The sequence below is a fragment of the Acanthochromis polyacanthus genome, chromosome 12 (assembly GCF_021347895.1).
Source record: "Acanthochromis polyacanthus isolate Apoly-LR-REF ecotype Palm Island chromosome 12, KAUST_Apoly_ChrSc, whole genome shotgun sequence".
Lineage (NCBI taxonomy): Eukaryota > Metazoa > Chordata > Actinopteri > Pomacentridae > Acanthochromis > Acanthochromis polyacanthus.
Window position 1 is genome coordinate 21499648 of NC_067124.1, and position 15577 is coordinate 21515224.

Consider the following 15577-nt stretch of genomic DNA (forward strand, 5'->3'; position numbering starts at 1 on the left):
GCCAGCCAACTACTGGTCACCAGCTCCACACCATCCCATCCTAAATATCTTTAAATGCCTCTGTGTGATAATTGTTCTTTGTATGAGTTTATTATGAAAGCTTCACGTGGAATGTTTTATTGGAGCATTGTTCTACAAGGGGGGCAACAGAAGTAAATCTGAGCCCAGAACTAGATTCTTTTTTTTACCAACATAAGCTGAACTTTTCCCCTCTGACCTGAAATATGTTTTTCTGCCCAGTAGAGCAAAATTGACCAGTCTGTTATAAGCACAACACAGCACAACACTGGGGTAACATGTTAGGAAAATCCCAAAGCTTTTTCCCTTTTTCATCTGATCACAGCAGTCGATACTAGTAAATAATTAAATTTGCTGTAGGATACCATCTGACTTATCCTTCGTGTTGTCCTGCGGATCAAATTGACACGTTTTAAAGTTTGAAATGCGGGGAAAAAAATCTATTTTCACAGTGAAAACTTTTATTCAACATTTTTTTTATTCAAAGTTTTTCAACATTTTTTTGTGGGGAAAAAGAAATGTTAAAAAAATGTTTCTTTAAGGACATTTGGACAAAAATCGACCAAAATCCAGTGAAATTCGCTGATTTTTGGTTAATTTTTTTCCGAATGTTCTTAAAGAAAAATAGAACTTTTATTGATATATATTTAATCATTTTAGATATTTTTAGATTTTTTTTGAAAGATTTTTATAAATTTTTTAAAAATATTTACAATTTATTTATTTTTTTATTTTTTGAATTTTCTTTTTTTTTCTTTTCTTTTTATGTTTTATTTCTTTTATTTGGGGATTTTTTTAAATAAAACTTTTAAGGGAAACCTTTGAGAAATTTTATTGCTGAAGATTTTGCAAATTTTTTATAACTTTGGGGATTTTTTTTCTGAATTTGTTGATTTTTTTCAGACAAGGGTACAATATGTTTTGGTGCCCGTAAATGAGGACAATAGGAAGGTTAATATGAACACAGTTCACTGTTTAAAGGTCTATATATGCTTTTAATAAGTAAGAATTTATGAAGTCCTAAGTTATCTTTAAATTGCTGCAATTAGAACCTTTCTATTGATACACTTAACTTCAATATCTTCATTTTGAAGCTTTTTCAGTTAGACAATACAATGCAAAAAACAATGGCCACTTAGCAGCAAATATTTTATCAAAGACTTTCATTTTTCAGCCATTTTGACACATATCTAATCTAAAACTACTGTAAGCAACATATCATTTCTTAATGTTTCAAATTTGAGACAATTTCTACAAAACATATTTTAATTATTTAAAACAAAAAAGTAAAATAAGTAAGTGCATAAGTATTCACTCCTTGTAAAGTGACCTAATTCAACACAGGTACAGCCAGTTGATGCTAGAAGTCACACAATTAGTGAAATGGAGATTATCGGGATGCAGTGAATGTGTCTCATGGGACTCAATTAACAGATCTTCATCTGAAAGGTCTGGATAACTGGCTAACTACGCAATGAAGCAACTCTCTGAAAATGTGATATTGAAAAGCATAAGTCAGGGAATAGATAAATACAGTGGGTACGGAAAGTATTCAGACCCCTTGAAATGTTTCACTCTCTGTGTCATTGCAGCCATTTGCCAAAATCAAAAAAGTTCATTTTATTTCTCATTAATGTACACTCAGCACCCCATCTTGACAGAAAAAAACAGAAATGTAGAAATTTTTGCAAATTTATTAAAAAAGAGAAACTGAAATATCACATGGTCAGAAGTATTCAGACCCTGTGCTCAGTATTGAGTAGAAGCACCCTTTTCAGCTAGTACAGCCATGAGTCTTCTTGGGAATGATGCACTTTCTGTACCCACTGTAAATACATTTTCAAATCATTGAACATTCAATGCAGTTGAACAGATCAATAAGAAATGGAAGGAATATTACTCTGCATACAACAAGCCATCCACAAAAAAACTAAGTAACCATGCAGGGAGAGACTCAGAATGGAACCCACTGAGACACAGATGGATTCTTTGAAGGAGTTACATACACCAACTACTTCAAAAGCCTAAAGAGAAAGCCACAGTTGGAAAAAAAATTGTTTTCCAGAAGCCATATGCAACACTGAAGTCACCTGGAAGAAGGTTCTTTGGGCTGGTGAGACTAAAATTGAAGTTTTTGGCCATTAAGCAAAACACTATGTTGGACGGACACCAAACGCTGCACATCATCACGAACACACAATCCCCACCATGAAGCATGGTGGTGGCAGCATCATGAATGGGGACACTTCTCTGCATCAGGCCCTGGAGGGCTTGTAGAGGATAAAATGAATGCAGCAACATATAAGGAAATCCTGGAGGACAACCTGATGCAGGCTGCAAGAAAACTGCAACCAGTAAGAAGAGTTGTTTTTTAGCAAGACAGTGACTGAAAGCATGTGGCCAAAGCTACACAGACATGGTTTAAAAAACAAGCAGCTAAATATTGGCCAAATTAGATCCGAGAATTTATGGTTGGATTTGAAAAGGACTGTTCGTGATGCCCGTATGACCTGACAGAGCTTTAGCTGTTTTGCAAAGAGGAAAAGGGTAAAGTTGCATTGTCCAATGTGCAAGGCTGATCAATCCCCACAAGCTCAATACTGTAATCTACTAAAATACAGACTTACAGGAGGTGAATACATAAGCAACCGCTTATTTTTTGTAAGTACACATATTGATGCAACTAAGTTATACTGATGTGCTGAGTTTGGAAACTATGGAAATTTCCACATGCTATAAACAGCAGAAGCCGTTACTGCCATACCAGTACAATTGGATACATGTCACTGCCGGCATTACACTGCAAACAGTTACTGATTATTCTGCAAATACTCAACACATAAAATCAGTGGCGTTGTACTGTTTGTGCAGAAAGTCAGATTCAGTTTGACAAAACATGTAAAAAAAGAATCAAAATTTATTAAAACATATTTTCTGTGGAAATGTAAAACCAAATATAGAAGGTCTCTGTGTAATCAGTGATCATAGTTTCGGCATCAATCTAGATAAATTTAGATAAATCTGAATAAAGATCAAATAAGATCTGTTTCTGAATCTGTAGCCCTCTAATGCCCCTTGCCATAAAAAACATTTAAAAATTTAACATGAAACAGTTTTCCTATATAGTGTTTCACAACAGAAAATGTACTCTTTGAATTATAACTTACACTGAACACTTTATATCGAACAATTATTACACAGTTAAGAAGGAATATTTTAATATCAACCGCTGTCCATAATAAGGAGCAATAGGTTCCAGATGGTGTGTCCAGAGCTGTTTTACGTCTCTGCGCAGTGTTAATCATGTCCTGTTAACAAGATCTGACGTAAACAGCAAATAGTCAAGAAAAGTAGCGAAAAGAAGGGAAGAAAGATCGAAAGAACACCGACACAAATGACATTTTTCCCTTTTTTTCCTCGACACTACTTTGTAAACGTCTCGTAATACAAAAAATATGTCTGAAAAAAAATGTGATATGCCACAGGATAATAAAATGTTTTCATCAATCGTGTGTCATTTTATTGTGGTGACAGATTTCACCACAGTTAAATTATGTGAAAGCTTTAAACAGGAGCTATTTCTGTTAAACAATCGGAACATCATTTCCTATCCAGGACTAGTGTTAGTCTGTAATATCCTGAAAGTAAAATAGCTGAATACAAAGCAAACAAGGCAACAGCAAATATCTTGATTAAGACAAATATAAGTGAGTCACTGCATTTAAAATTAGGCATATTCTCGATCTTGTGAAAACGTCTGCAATGCCAGACTAAAACAGCAGGAGGCACCTCTCCACTTCAACTCAAATTTTAATCTAAAAAGAGCAAAATCTGATTGATAAAAAAATAAAAACAAACAAGGTGTACAGAATTCACAAAGTCCCAAAAAGCAACTTTTCTCTGTAACATGTCAGCTTCCTGAGTGGCAAAAGGACTTTGGAGAAACAATAAACAGGTGATTGCAGCTTTGTGGTCCTATGTGGCTGGAGAAAGGAAGATGTTGTAGAGTACAGCAAAAAGCACAAACACTACATAGCCCACTATACAAAGCCAGAAACGTGGGTCTTTGAGCAGCTTCTTGTTGTAGGCACTGAAGAAGACGTAGCCGATGGTCATACCAGCCACAATTCCTCCAAAATGGGCCACAAAGGAGACCTGAGAGGAGAAAGAGTCAGGGAGAAATCAGGTTTTAGATTCAGCCTAGAGGCCTAATTATCAGTTATGCTGGACATAAACTCACAACTACTGTCGTCTGACCTGATAGAAATGTGGCTCAAAATACTAGAAGGACCAGTTTACCAGCAAAAACAAATTATCAGTAGAGGAAACAAGAGTAAGACACAACAAAATGGGGGAGGAGATGCGGAATCTGGTTCTTAGAGTCTGTAGTCTCGTAATTGTTTACAAAAATGATCAAATTTCATTAGATTAGAAGGGAACATTGTTTGCTTTCAATTTTTTCCCTTTCAAAACTGAGGCTATGAGTACAAAAGTCAGTCTTTATGTATTAAAAACAAATTAGGTTAAGTGAAAAGCTTGTTACCAGCTGCAATAGCACAGAAAGTGTTGTTTTCCCCTTGTGACTCTGTGTGTGTGTGTGTGTGTGTGTGTGTGTGTGTGTGTGTGTGTGTGTGTGTGTGTGTGTGTGTGTGTGTGTGTGTGTGTGTGTGTCATGGCAAAATGTGATCATGGAGACACAACTATAATGTGAACTACAGCAAAGACAGATGTGAGTGGTTTGGCAGGGGTTAATATGAATGTGTCTTACCGTAGACAGACTTTGACAACACAATAGTGTCATAAGCGTGCAAAATGCACTCAAAAAACTTGACAGGTGTGAATTCTGAGATTAAAAATACGTGATCCGACCTCATAGGTATCGATTACTCATGTAATAACAACAGCAATGACTACCGAGTATTCATGGGTCAGAAAGTAAACATGTTTATGAGCGTGTTCAATGGTGTAATCCCATCACAAGATGGTTGCTAGTAGTCTTTACTACTTGCCAATGAACACAGACATGTATCTACAAGTCCTGAGGAGAGCTAGTGATCTTGTCTGTAGCCACGAGCAAATAAAGCCATTACCAAACACACTGAGCTTGGGGGAGGTTCCCTGGATTAGCTGGATTGCTCTAAAGCCTCTTTTTGTATATGAAAAGGTTGTGAAGACCCCAGTGTAAAGCAAAGTCAAACCTTTAAACCCTCCTCATGATGGGCAAATCTTCTGTAGAAGGCAAATCCAAAATCTGTACCAACTAGGAAAAGAAACCAGTATTAAATCTAGCATTCCTGTACGTTCTTACGCTGGTAACAAAAATAGCAAATGGGCCAAAATACAGAACGGGACTTACCGATTAACACTATGGCGAGGATACGAAACACTCCAAGGAGAGGGATCATCTCTCTGAAATTCTGTGAATTGAAATAGTCAGCAGCTACAAAGATCCATCCTGATGATTTATCTCAACACAGAGAAGGCGTGCTTCACTTCACAAGGCAGTATTGCACAATTTTAGTGTACTTCAAAACACAATACATAGGAAATTGATTGTAGCACATTAGAGACATGCTTTTACTCTTTAACTGACATTATAATGTGTAAAGTAATGATTTATTTTTCCTAATGCAAGTGAACTACTGCTTTTCACACACTGTGCTGCACAGCTAACCGTCAAAAATCTTAGATCCCCAGAGGAAATGGACTTTTTAATGTAAGTTCCATGCATACAGCATTCTTCAGATATTATTATTTGTGGTTGTTTTCATCCAAAAGACTTTGGTTCAAAATATGTATCAACCCTCCTGTTGTCCTCATTTACAAGGACCAACAAATATTGTTTCCTTGTCTGAAAAAGATCAAAAAATTAAGTAAAAGATTTCCCTAAAGGCCAAAATTCTTGTAAATATTTTCAGAAAATGATTAAAAATCTTCCAAAAAAATCCTAAAAATATCTAAAGTGACTAAATATATATCAGTAAAACTTCTAATAATGTCACTGGATTTTGTTTTTTCCACCAGAAAGTGTTCAAAAATTGTTAAAAATGTGGACATCAGGAGTTTCACTGTGAAAATATATTTTTTCCCACAATTTCAAACCTTAAAACGGGTCAATTTTGACCCTGCAGGACAACACGAGGGTTAAAACAGATCTCTTTTGATCCATATACTTTACAAAAACACTAAGCTGTGGAGATACAAAACTAGGCTTAGAAGGTCACAGTAACATGGTTGTTATCATAGTACAACTTAAGATCTGTGTCCAAATTCTAGTCTATGCCTGAAACAGTCCTAGAGCATAAACAACAAAGTGAACATACAAATTCTTCTGGTAAACTGTTTTCAAACTTACCACCACTGCGTTCATGAAATAGCCTCCAATGAGGGCATAAACACCCCCAGAGGCTCCCACCAAGGCACTGAGAGGATCAAAGATGGAGCTGGCCAAAGAGCCTGAGGGAGAAACAGGCCCAGACTTTCAACACTCTCTTAACACAACACAAACAGGAAAAACCGACGTCAAGACGAGTTAATGTCAGATGTCGGGATGGCTAGCGTTCACAAACACTAAACGCATCCTGCTGTTTTTGCTTGGTTTTGTAAGCTTCAGTTGTCCATTTTTGAGGAGGAGAAGTGAGAGACGGACTAAGAAAGTTAATCCAAACCTGCGAGGACGCCGGCGAGGTAAACCATTCCCACTTCAAATCCTTTGTGGACCAGTTCCAATGGGATTCCCAGCAGCAACTGCATCAGTAGGTTACCCAATATGTGCTCCACTCTAGAAAGGCCAAGACAGGCAATCAAATGAGTATATGGGAAGAAATATAAAGGGAGGTGGACAAAATAACAGACACACGTTTAGCCCTTACAGCAAATACAAGCGTTGACTGAATTTGATGAGTGATATTCTTCATAGGTAAACCCCAATATGACACCCACTGGGTGAAATGAATTGTACATCTCATGACAATGCAATGTTCTGCTGAGAAATGGGTCCTGTCATTCATGTGGATGCTACTTTGATGAACCAGCTAAGCATTTTTGCTGACCAAGTAGGATTTGCACAACATTAGGCAAACAGTTTTATGATCAAAATGTAAAAAATAAAAATGAAAAGAAAAACCATCAGCATCTTATTCCTTAGTTACACTACACCTTCCTTTTTACCCTGTAGCAGTGATGGCCCAAGTCTGTTAAATAAACTTTATCAATATAAAAGGTGAAGGACAGCATGAATAAACTGTGGTTGTGTTGCTATTCTGAGCTACAGAATAATACATATTAGAGAGAATTTAAGGCAGTACAAGAGATTGGGTTAAAGCAGTTTACGGTGTTCATATTCATTGTAACAAAGGAGCATGTCAGTGAAAGCAACGGCATGTCCCATGTCTTAACCCTCCTGTTCTCCTCATTTACGGGCACCAAAAAATATTGTTTCCTTGTCTGAAGAAAATCCAAAAATTCAGAAAAAAAAAAAAAAATCCCAAATTTATAAGAAATTGCAAAATCTTCAGGAATAAAATTCCAAAAAATCCTTAAAAGTTTCCCTTAAAAGTTTATTTTTTTTAAAAAAATCCCCAAATTTGGCAAGAAATAAAACTTTTTTAAAAATGCAAATATTTTTTTAAAAAATGAATAAAAATCTTTTTCCCACCAAAAAAAGGTTGAAAAATTTCCCAATTTGCACTGTGAAAACTCATTTTTTTCCCCACATTTTTAAACTTTGAAACGGGTCAATTTGACCTGTAGAACAACACGAGGGTTAAAGAAATGAGCTAAATCTGGTTTTGTCGACTCATTTTTGGTTTTGGTGTCTTCATGGGTTGTTTTTTATTTTTTACTGACAAAATTAATTGACAAATTTCCTTCAAATCAAAGAGTACTCGGCTTCATATGATTCACCTTTGTAGTAACTGGTTTGCAAAAGCAACTGTTGCATCAGCTAAAAATACATCATGAAGCAACACGGCAAACAGGACGCTGGGCTCAAACTGCAATCGTTAAAAATGACCACAGAGTTGAATCAACACCTCTGACCTCATCAGAAACCCACAACAGTTATAACCCACATCAGGTCTGTGGGAATTTCTCACATTTGTCGCACTAGCAACAGCTTTCATCATGTAATCTCGGTTTTTAAAAGTCCTGCCTATGCTCACCCAGCATGGACAAACATGTAGGAGATAAAGCGCCATGCTTCCTCTCTGTGCTCCGGCCTGTATGTCAGAGGGCTTTTCCAGATGCCTTCCTCCAGGGTCACCCACTGCTTCTGAGGCTTCCACACGGCGTAGTAGATAAACACTGCCAACTAATAAAGACCAGAGAGGGGACACAAAAGTTAGTGAGAAAGACAAATATGTTTACTTTAATCCTCATATCCTGTGGAAAATGTGGAAAAGACATCAGCGGTGAAGCTGAATCCAAAACAGCTGTGGAAATGACAAAGGGAGGAGAAAATCAGACATGCAGATGTTGACACCACCCCCCCGTTGACCTCACAACCCCGTGTGTGATCATACAGAGCAGCCTGTAGGTCTAAATGTTTGTGTCTACATGAGTATAAAGCAACAGCACACTGAAAAAGAACCAGCTGATGCTCCTTGCAAATAAGCGAGTATTCACAGGCATTCAAATGCAATGACACTGGACATCTGTGAGCTACAAAGACAGAGCTGTTCATTCAAACGTGGGAACAGACAGTGTGTAAACACATAATGATAAGAAAGAGAGAGACGAATGCCTTTACACCGATTCTGACATTAATGTGGGATCAGTTGGAAAAGATTCAAAAGTGTATAGGAATAATGACGTAAACAAAACATTCAGTTTGGTTCAGTAAATAGTGTATCCATCACAAAACACTTTTATGAGCTTAAAAGTATCTAAAAATAATAGAAGAAATCAATAAATGAGTTAAAAGGCACTTAAGCTGTGATCAGATATAAAGCCATTCTAAGTGCTAATTAATGTCCAGTTTCTCAGCAATATCCTTTATTGTTAGAACTGTGCTTTACGTTGTAGTCATTCATTATCTGTTCATACAGCAGCATCCAGGAGGACTTATATTAGCTGGCATGTACATTAACACAGAAGTTCTCAACCTTTTTCATCTGATTTACCCACATGGACCTGTCAGATGGACTCAAGAATGAATCCTTTTATCAACACAATCATTTTTAAAAAATTTAACATTTAATTACATAAAAGTTTACATTATTAAAATATTTTTCAACCAGCTAAACAGTCACCTTTTTGGTCATTTTGGTTTGAGCTATTTATTCATAAGTTTCAGCTACATATTAATAGCTTTCCATTACTTTGAGCTTTCAACCACTAAAGACTGAATTTGCCTTTGGGGATTAATAAAGTTGTTGTATAAAAGTTCAGAATATAGAATAGAATAGAATAGAATAGAATAGAATAGAATAGAATAGAATAGAATAGAAATACTTTATCAGTCCCCTTGGGAAAATTCTGTTGTCATAGTAGCAGCAGAAACAGTAAAGTGGCCACCACCACAATAGAAAAAAATTAATTAAAATAATTATAATAGAAAAATATACACACAAAATGCAAGACAAAGTGTAAAATATATTATGAATTTTTAAAAATTACTAAATTTAAAGCTGCACCATGAAGTGTCAAACATCAACAATAAAAGCATACAGCGAATAAACGTACTAAAGTCCTGTAAACAGCTATGCAGCACATGTAAGTGAAGTAACGGCAGCAGAAAAATGGATAACATGCAAAAACATGAGCTCAAGAGAGCTCTCTGCCAGCCAGAGGTGAGGAGGATGTAATATGTATGTCATATTTATCCCACAGGCTGTATTAAATGGTTCATTCATATTTCTAGCAAACAATTTTATCTGTTGGCCACACTTTTCAGCAGCTGTTTTAACTATTTATTCACTTTTTGATCATCATTTATCCATTTTAATCATGCTGTTTGACAGACTTTTTTTACTGCTTATCTCTGACTTTTGGTCAACTGTTAACTGCTTGATTGTTTAGTTGAATTTTAAATTCAAATGAGTTGAGGCTATCTTTCCACATAGCCGCTTAGCGCTGGAATGGTTTCCTTTGGGGTACTTGTAAATCAGCTCAATAATAAAGACTTACAACTGCATCATAACAGGTCATTCATTAATCTTATGCATTTCCAAAAAATGCTAAATTTGGGAAAGTGTATTAATAGCGGTCATTCGTAGCTGTAATCTCCGAGAACGCAAAGGCACACTGTGTGAAAAAAGTCCTTTTACTATTCTGTACATAAAGTCAAATCTCTTGCAGCCATTCCTAGCTGCCCACAAGCCTCGAGTCTACTGGAATATACCCAAACTTGATACTGTTTGTTTAACATACAGGCAATCTTGGGCACATTCCTGTGGCATTAAAGTAAAGGACATCCTAAAAACCTCCCTTTTTAAATGATTCTTATGGAGAAAATGAGGCCACATGATCCCCTCCTTTTTTCTATATATTTCAACAAACCACCCACTGATCCACCACATTCCACTAGATGTGTTTATTTACCTGAAACTCCGAGTCAAGACACAGCGGCCGTTCTGTTTACACACTGAGGAAAAGCACCTCCCATCGGTGGGGATCAACTGTACCCACTCTAACCTAAAGCTACTACTCATAAAATCTGCTGTTTTTATTGACTCTGTGCCTGCTTGTGGGGCTGCACTTGGTGGAACAGAGGAAGCAAAAAGAAGCACTAGGGAAGAATGAAATGAGCACTCATGGCTGTACAAGTGCTCCTCAGTTAAGGCCTTGATCACCGTGAAAACCCCACATATTCAATTATTGTAGCTTTAACCCTCCTGTTGTCCTCATTTACAGGCCTGAAACATATTGCTTCCATCTCTGAAAAAAATTCAGCAAAAAAAAAATTCCCCAAACTTCAGAAAATTTGCAAAACCTTCAGGAAGAAAATTCCAATAATTCCTTCAAAGTTTTCCTTAAAAGTTTTTTATTTTTTAAATCCCCCAAATTTGGCAAAGAAATGTTCTAAATATTTAAAAAAAAAAAAAATCTCCAAAAAAATCTTCAAAATATCTAAAATGATTACATATGTATCAGTTAAATCAGTATCAGTTAAACTTCTAATATTTTCTTTAAGAATATTCACAAAAAAAATCAACCAAAATCCAGCGAAATTCGCTGGATTTTGGTTGATTTTTTGTTAATGTTCTTAAAGAAACATTTTTAACATTTCTTTTTTCCACCAAAAAAAATGTTCAAAAATTCCCCAGAAAAGTTGAAAATGTGGACATCAGAAGTTTCACCATGATTTTTTTTTTTTTCCCCACATTTTCAAACTTTAAACTGCAGGACAACATGAGGGATAAACAGTAAAACACAACAATTTGCTTCTCGTAACGTCCTTATTCCATGATATCACATCCAGCCTTTTAAGTTCCCTTCAATCTCTACGCTACTAAATACAATTACAGCAAATCTATACAATAATTAACACCATGGTCGCATACATGCCAAATGTAGGCTGCATGTTTTATAATGAGTTCACAGGAGCCATACTGAGCGTCCCAGCACTCCTACAGTATCTGTGTTGTGTACATGTAGGGCTGGAGCTACCTCTGCGATACTGATGAGGATGATGAAGATGGGGGGTGGGCAGCAGTTGGCACGTTCCAGGTACGTGCTGCGGGAGTCTTCTGGAAGCATCCATCTCGAGACGGCCCTCTGGAACTTCTCACAACATCCCAGCTTCCTGCCGCCGTCCGGCTGGTCCGCTCCATCCTTGAACTGCCTCCCATCTCTGTCCACAGGAAAGGGCTCCTGCTGCTCCACGTCGATGTCCTCCATCACTGCTGCAGTCCTACGGCGCAGAGTGGAGAAATATGAGCTGATGGGGAGAAAACGTGGTGCATTCATACTTGACATTTTTGCTGTTTTCAGGCCTAAAATCAACATGGCCACCTATAACCAAACACCACATGGCATTTTTAGAGTAGGATTCTTCTAAATATTATGTATACAATTGAGTAAAATAGAAAGTTACTTATGAAGATATTGTAGTAAACCTGTTGACATGCGATAAATCCACACTTGACACACACTAGTTTATATAAAATAACTCAGAAAGCCTTGGAGTCTTGCCGATCTTTTCTTCAGGAGGAAATGACATCATGTGGAGCAGGTCATGTGATCTGGAATTAACACACTTTCTTGAGAGGTGTTTTTGTAACGGGTAACTTAATTGAAAGTGAGTTCTCCGACACAGATTTTAATTTTATATAAAATATTTATATTCTATATAAAATTTGATATATTGCCAAGAAAGAAATATCTGTCATGATTATCTCAACTTAATAGAAAGAACACAATCAAAATGATTTTTGAATAACCTCATTTTATTATAGTTTAGCTAATTAGAAGGTGGTTGTTTTTAAATTCAAATGGTTATTTAGTTGACATTTTAGTGATATCCAGTCATTTTTTATTAATAAGTCATTGTTTCTATAATAAATAATTATGGAAATTGTAAAGACATGATCACAATGAACATAAAAAACATTAGTGTTTTTTATTTTTATTTTTAACAAAAATGTATGCAAGATATATCCATGGACCATCTACTGCTAACAGGAGCTGGTTTAGCAGCTTTTGCATAACGGGGTTGCTCTGGTTCAGAAATGTAAAATTAAATGAGTAGCACATTAATAATAATTACATTTTTTTAGAGTAATAACTGGCAAGCAATACAGCATAAAAAACTGACATTTGTAATTCCAAACAAGGCTGCAGTGTTTATTTCTTTATCCTCAACACTACACAAGCACAGCAGAATTAGCAAAGTAACTCAAACACATCAAGTTATAAATTTTCTTTGCTGCTTGATACAAAAAAACTCACTGTTTTTATTATCTACGACCAATCTACAAGAGAATTATAACTTCCTAATTTTTAAAACTTTATTCACAAGTCAGAGTTTGTTGACTGCTGGCTCCACATGTGCTCAGCAAAATGAGCGAGGAACACGAGAGAAACACCGAAAAGAAAGACTTTGTTGCTAAAAGAAACATAATATTGGTTGTATGGAAATAACTGTCAACAGAAAGGATGATGTTGAGCAAACACAGGTCCTCTGCTCTAAGCGACATACAATTAACTGATTATTCAGTTTAGTGTCCGCTGTTAGATTAATCATCAAGTATTCTAACAATCAATTTTAATTGCATAAGAAAGAAAAAGTAAAAATCTCAGTTATGAGTTTCAGAATTTTATATATTTTTTGTTTTTGTATTTTTCTTGTCTGTGACAGTAATCTGAATATAATCGAAAAGTTTTGGTGAAAACAAAACATTTCAGATTTGGACAACATTTTCATCATTTTTACACACCCAGCAACTACTCGATTAATCCATGAAATGTTCAACCGATTAATCGACAATGGAAACAATCCCTAGCTGCAGCCCTTATTCAAAACAAAGAACTACTGTAAGCGCCTTTGTGGTCATTTTTGCTTCTATTAATCATTGATATGCATCACTTTGGAGTCATTTGACATGTCTTTTCAGTTCCTGTTTCAGTCATTACTCACAGCCTACACTTATGTAAAGATTGTTGTTCCCAGTCAAATCACTACCAACAAGGTTATGTGTAAAAGGAACACAATTAAGTTTACAACTTATTATGGACTATGAAAGACTTCTGAGACTTGACAGAAGTGTGGGAGGGAAGTATTTCCAGTGACACTCCTCTCATTTTAAGCTTCACCACAAATGTCTCCTCAGTTATGTAACTGATGTTGCGTGTACAATTTAATAACATCCATAATAAACACAACATAGCATTACATCCATCTTTAAGACCTCGGGTGACCTAGAGCTGTTTATGGGATTTCCTAGACACTTGCAGTAGGAAGATGTGTAGCGTTTCCTGTTTTCTGGCTGTAGCTGGTCATGATTCTGATTTTGAGGATCAGAAAGCAGCTTTAAAATAAACATCTGGTGAAGGCTGCTTTTCAGTGGCTTCTTTGTTTTAGCGCTCAATGAAATTAACTTTGGCCTACTCACCTAAACCTTCGATAGGAAGAGTGCGGATGGCTCCAGGCGGTCCCAGCTCATAAATATCAATCCCACTAAACTCATTCAAACAACTTAATGCGCGAGTTGAAAAGGGCACAAGTTCACAGATTGTGCTGGAGTTAAAAAATACGGTACAATAACTGCTTCTACGACCAACTAATCCTCCATGTTTTCAGGCGACCCGCGGATCCTTTCCTCTTCAAACCGACCGTCCCCGTGAGACTGGGAAGGGAAAAAAAACAGAAAAGTGGTCGGAGATAATTATAGCCCTTTCATTGCTTTTTCCTGCAAAGAAACTTCCTTCCTCGGCGCAAACAAAACTGAGATGCTGCCCTCCTTCCTCCCAGTTACTGCACGGCCGTTTACACACCGTCTGTGATGTCTCCAAACGGCGCCTTGTAACAACAGTCTACCTGTTTCCAAGTGCCACACCTGGGCGCCGTGACGTCACGGGCACGGAAGCGAAAGGTCACAGGTGCAGCTGTGCAAAACACACACATGCACAACAACACACACCCGCATGCATGGTGCTGAGTTCATTCTAAAGAGGCTTATATTCAAATTTATTTTACACTTCCCATTTCAATAAGGAGACCTGATCTCTAAATGACGCTTCAATAATAATGATATAGTGCCCTAAATCTGCCACAAGGGGGCACTAGAGTCCACAACAAAGAACAATAGGCTTCATTTTCTTCACCCTGGGGAGTTTATATGCAGTCGCTTGTCCATTTTCAGCATCAATTTCTGTAGGAAATGACACAAAAAGTCAGGCACCATGCAGCAATTTAAAATATAATGGAACACACTGCATTGGGACGTTCTGTAATGCTTTCAAATATTTATTCACATGGTAACCCTGCTCAACTGAGTCAGCGCATACGCTATAGGAGGGATAAGAGAAGATGAAATAAAAATGTAATAGCTATATCTATCATATATAGAAAACAGATATTACCAAGAAAAATAAAATTGCACAACATGAGAAATGCAACATCTAGTGGAAAAGCTATAAGATAGAAATGTGAGATATTAGTGAGTGTAAAAATGAGGGGACTGAATAAGATTAGAATAGAAAAGCAAAAAGTAATAATAGCAGTGATTCTGAGGTAGTAAAGTTATATCACACGTGATGACAAAATGCTGCATATAAAACTTGAATATTGCACATAAAAATTGAAATATTACACAAACTATTGAGAAAAGTAATATCGCAAATTGATAAATATTGTTCAGATGTAATATTTGACACAGTTCCTGTAGTCCTCCATGCTGCACCTCAGTGGCCCATTCAGAATCAGAAAGGATTTATTGCCAAGCAGGTTTTCACATACAAGAGCAACATAAAGCAACATTAAGATTAAAGAGTGCTGCCAGTTGTATGTATAAAGTGTTACGAGATAATAAAAAGCCGTGTTTTAAGTCAACAGCAGGTTGTAGTAAATGCGTAAAGAGTTCACAAAACATGAAAATAGAAATGTTTCCAGTGTGGA

General features: G+C 36.5%; 1 protein-coding gene across 1 annotated transcript; it reads right to left on the reverse strand.

Annotated features, from left to right (window-relative positions):
- Positions 1–2917: 2917 nt before the first annotated feature.
- rhbdl2 (rhomboid, veinlet-like 2 (Drosophila)) lies at positions 2918–14518 on the reverse strand. The gene is made up of 8 exons (XM_022205948.2): positions 14073–14518; positions 11629–11872; positions 8181–8329; positions 6687–6799; positions 6374–6474; positions 5375–5435; positions 5217–5278; positions 2918–4173 (listed from the first exon to the last, which is right to left on the reverse strand). The coding sequence occupies exons 2-8, from the start codon at positions 11857–11859 to the stop codon at positions 3994–3996; spliced, it is 897 nt and encodes a 298-aa protein (XP_022061640.1). The 5' UTR covers positions 11860–11872; positions 14073–14518; the 3' UTR covers positions 2918–3993.
- Between the last annotated feature and the right edge of the window lie 1059 nt (positions 14519–15577).

What these genes read in the sequence shown, in the direction of transcription:
- rhbdl2 (XM_022205948.2), bottom strand. Translation starts at nt 11,859, where the DNA reads ATGGAGGACATCGACGTGGAGCAGCAGGAGCCCTTTCCTGTGGACAGA. An exon ending in TACATGTTTGTCCATGCTGG is followed by an intron (nt 6,800 to 8,180) that starts GTGAGCATAGGC and finishes TGGCCTTTCTAG; the next exon opens with AGTGGAGCACATATTGGGTA. An exon ending in CCTCGCCATAGTGTTAATCG is followed by an intron (nt 5,279 to 5,374) that starts GTAAGTCCCGTT and finishes TTCTTTTCCTAG; the next exon opens with TTGGTACAGATTTTGGATTT.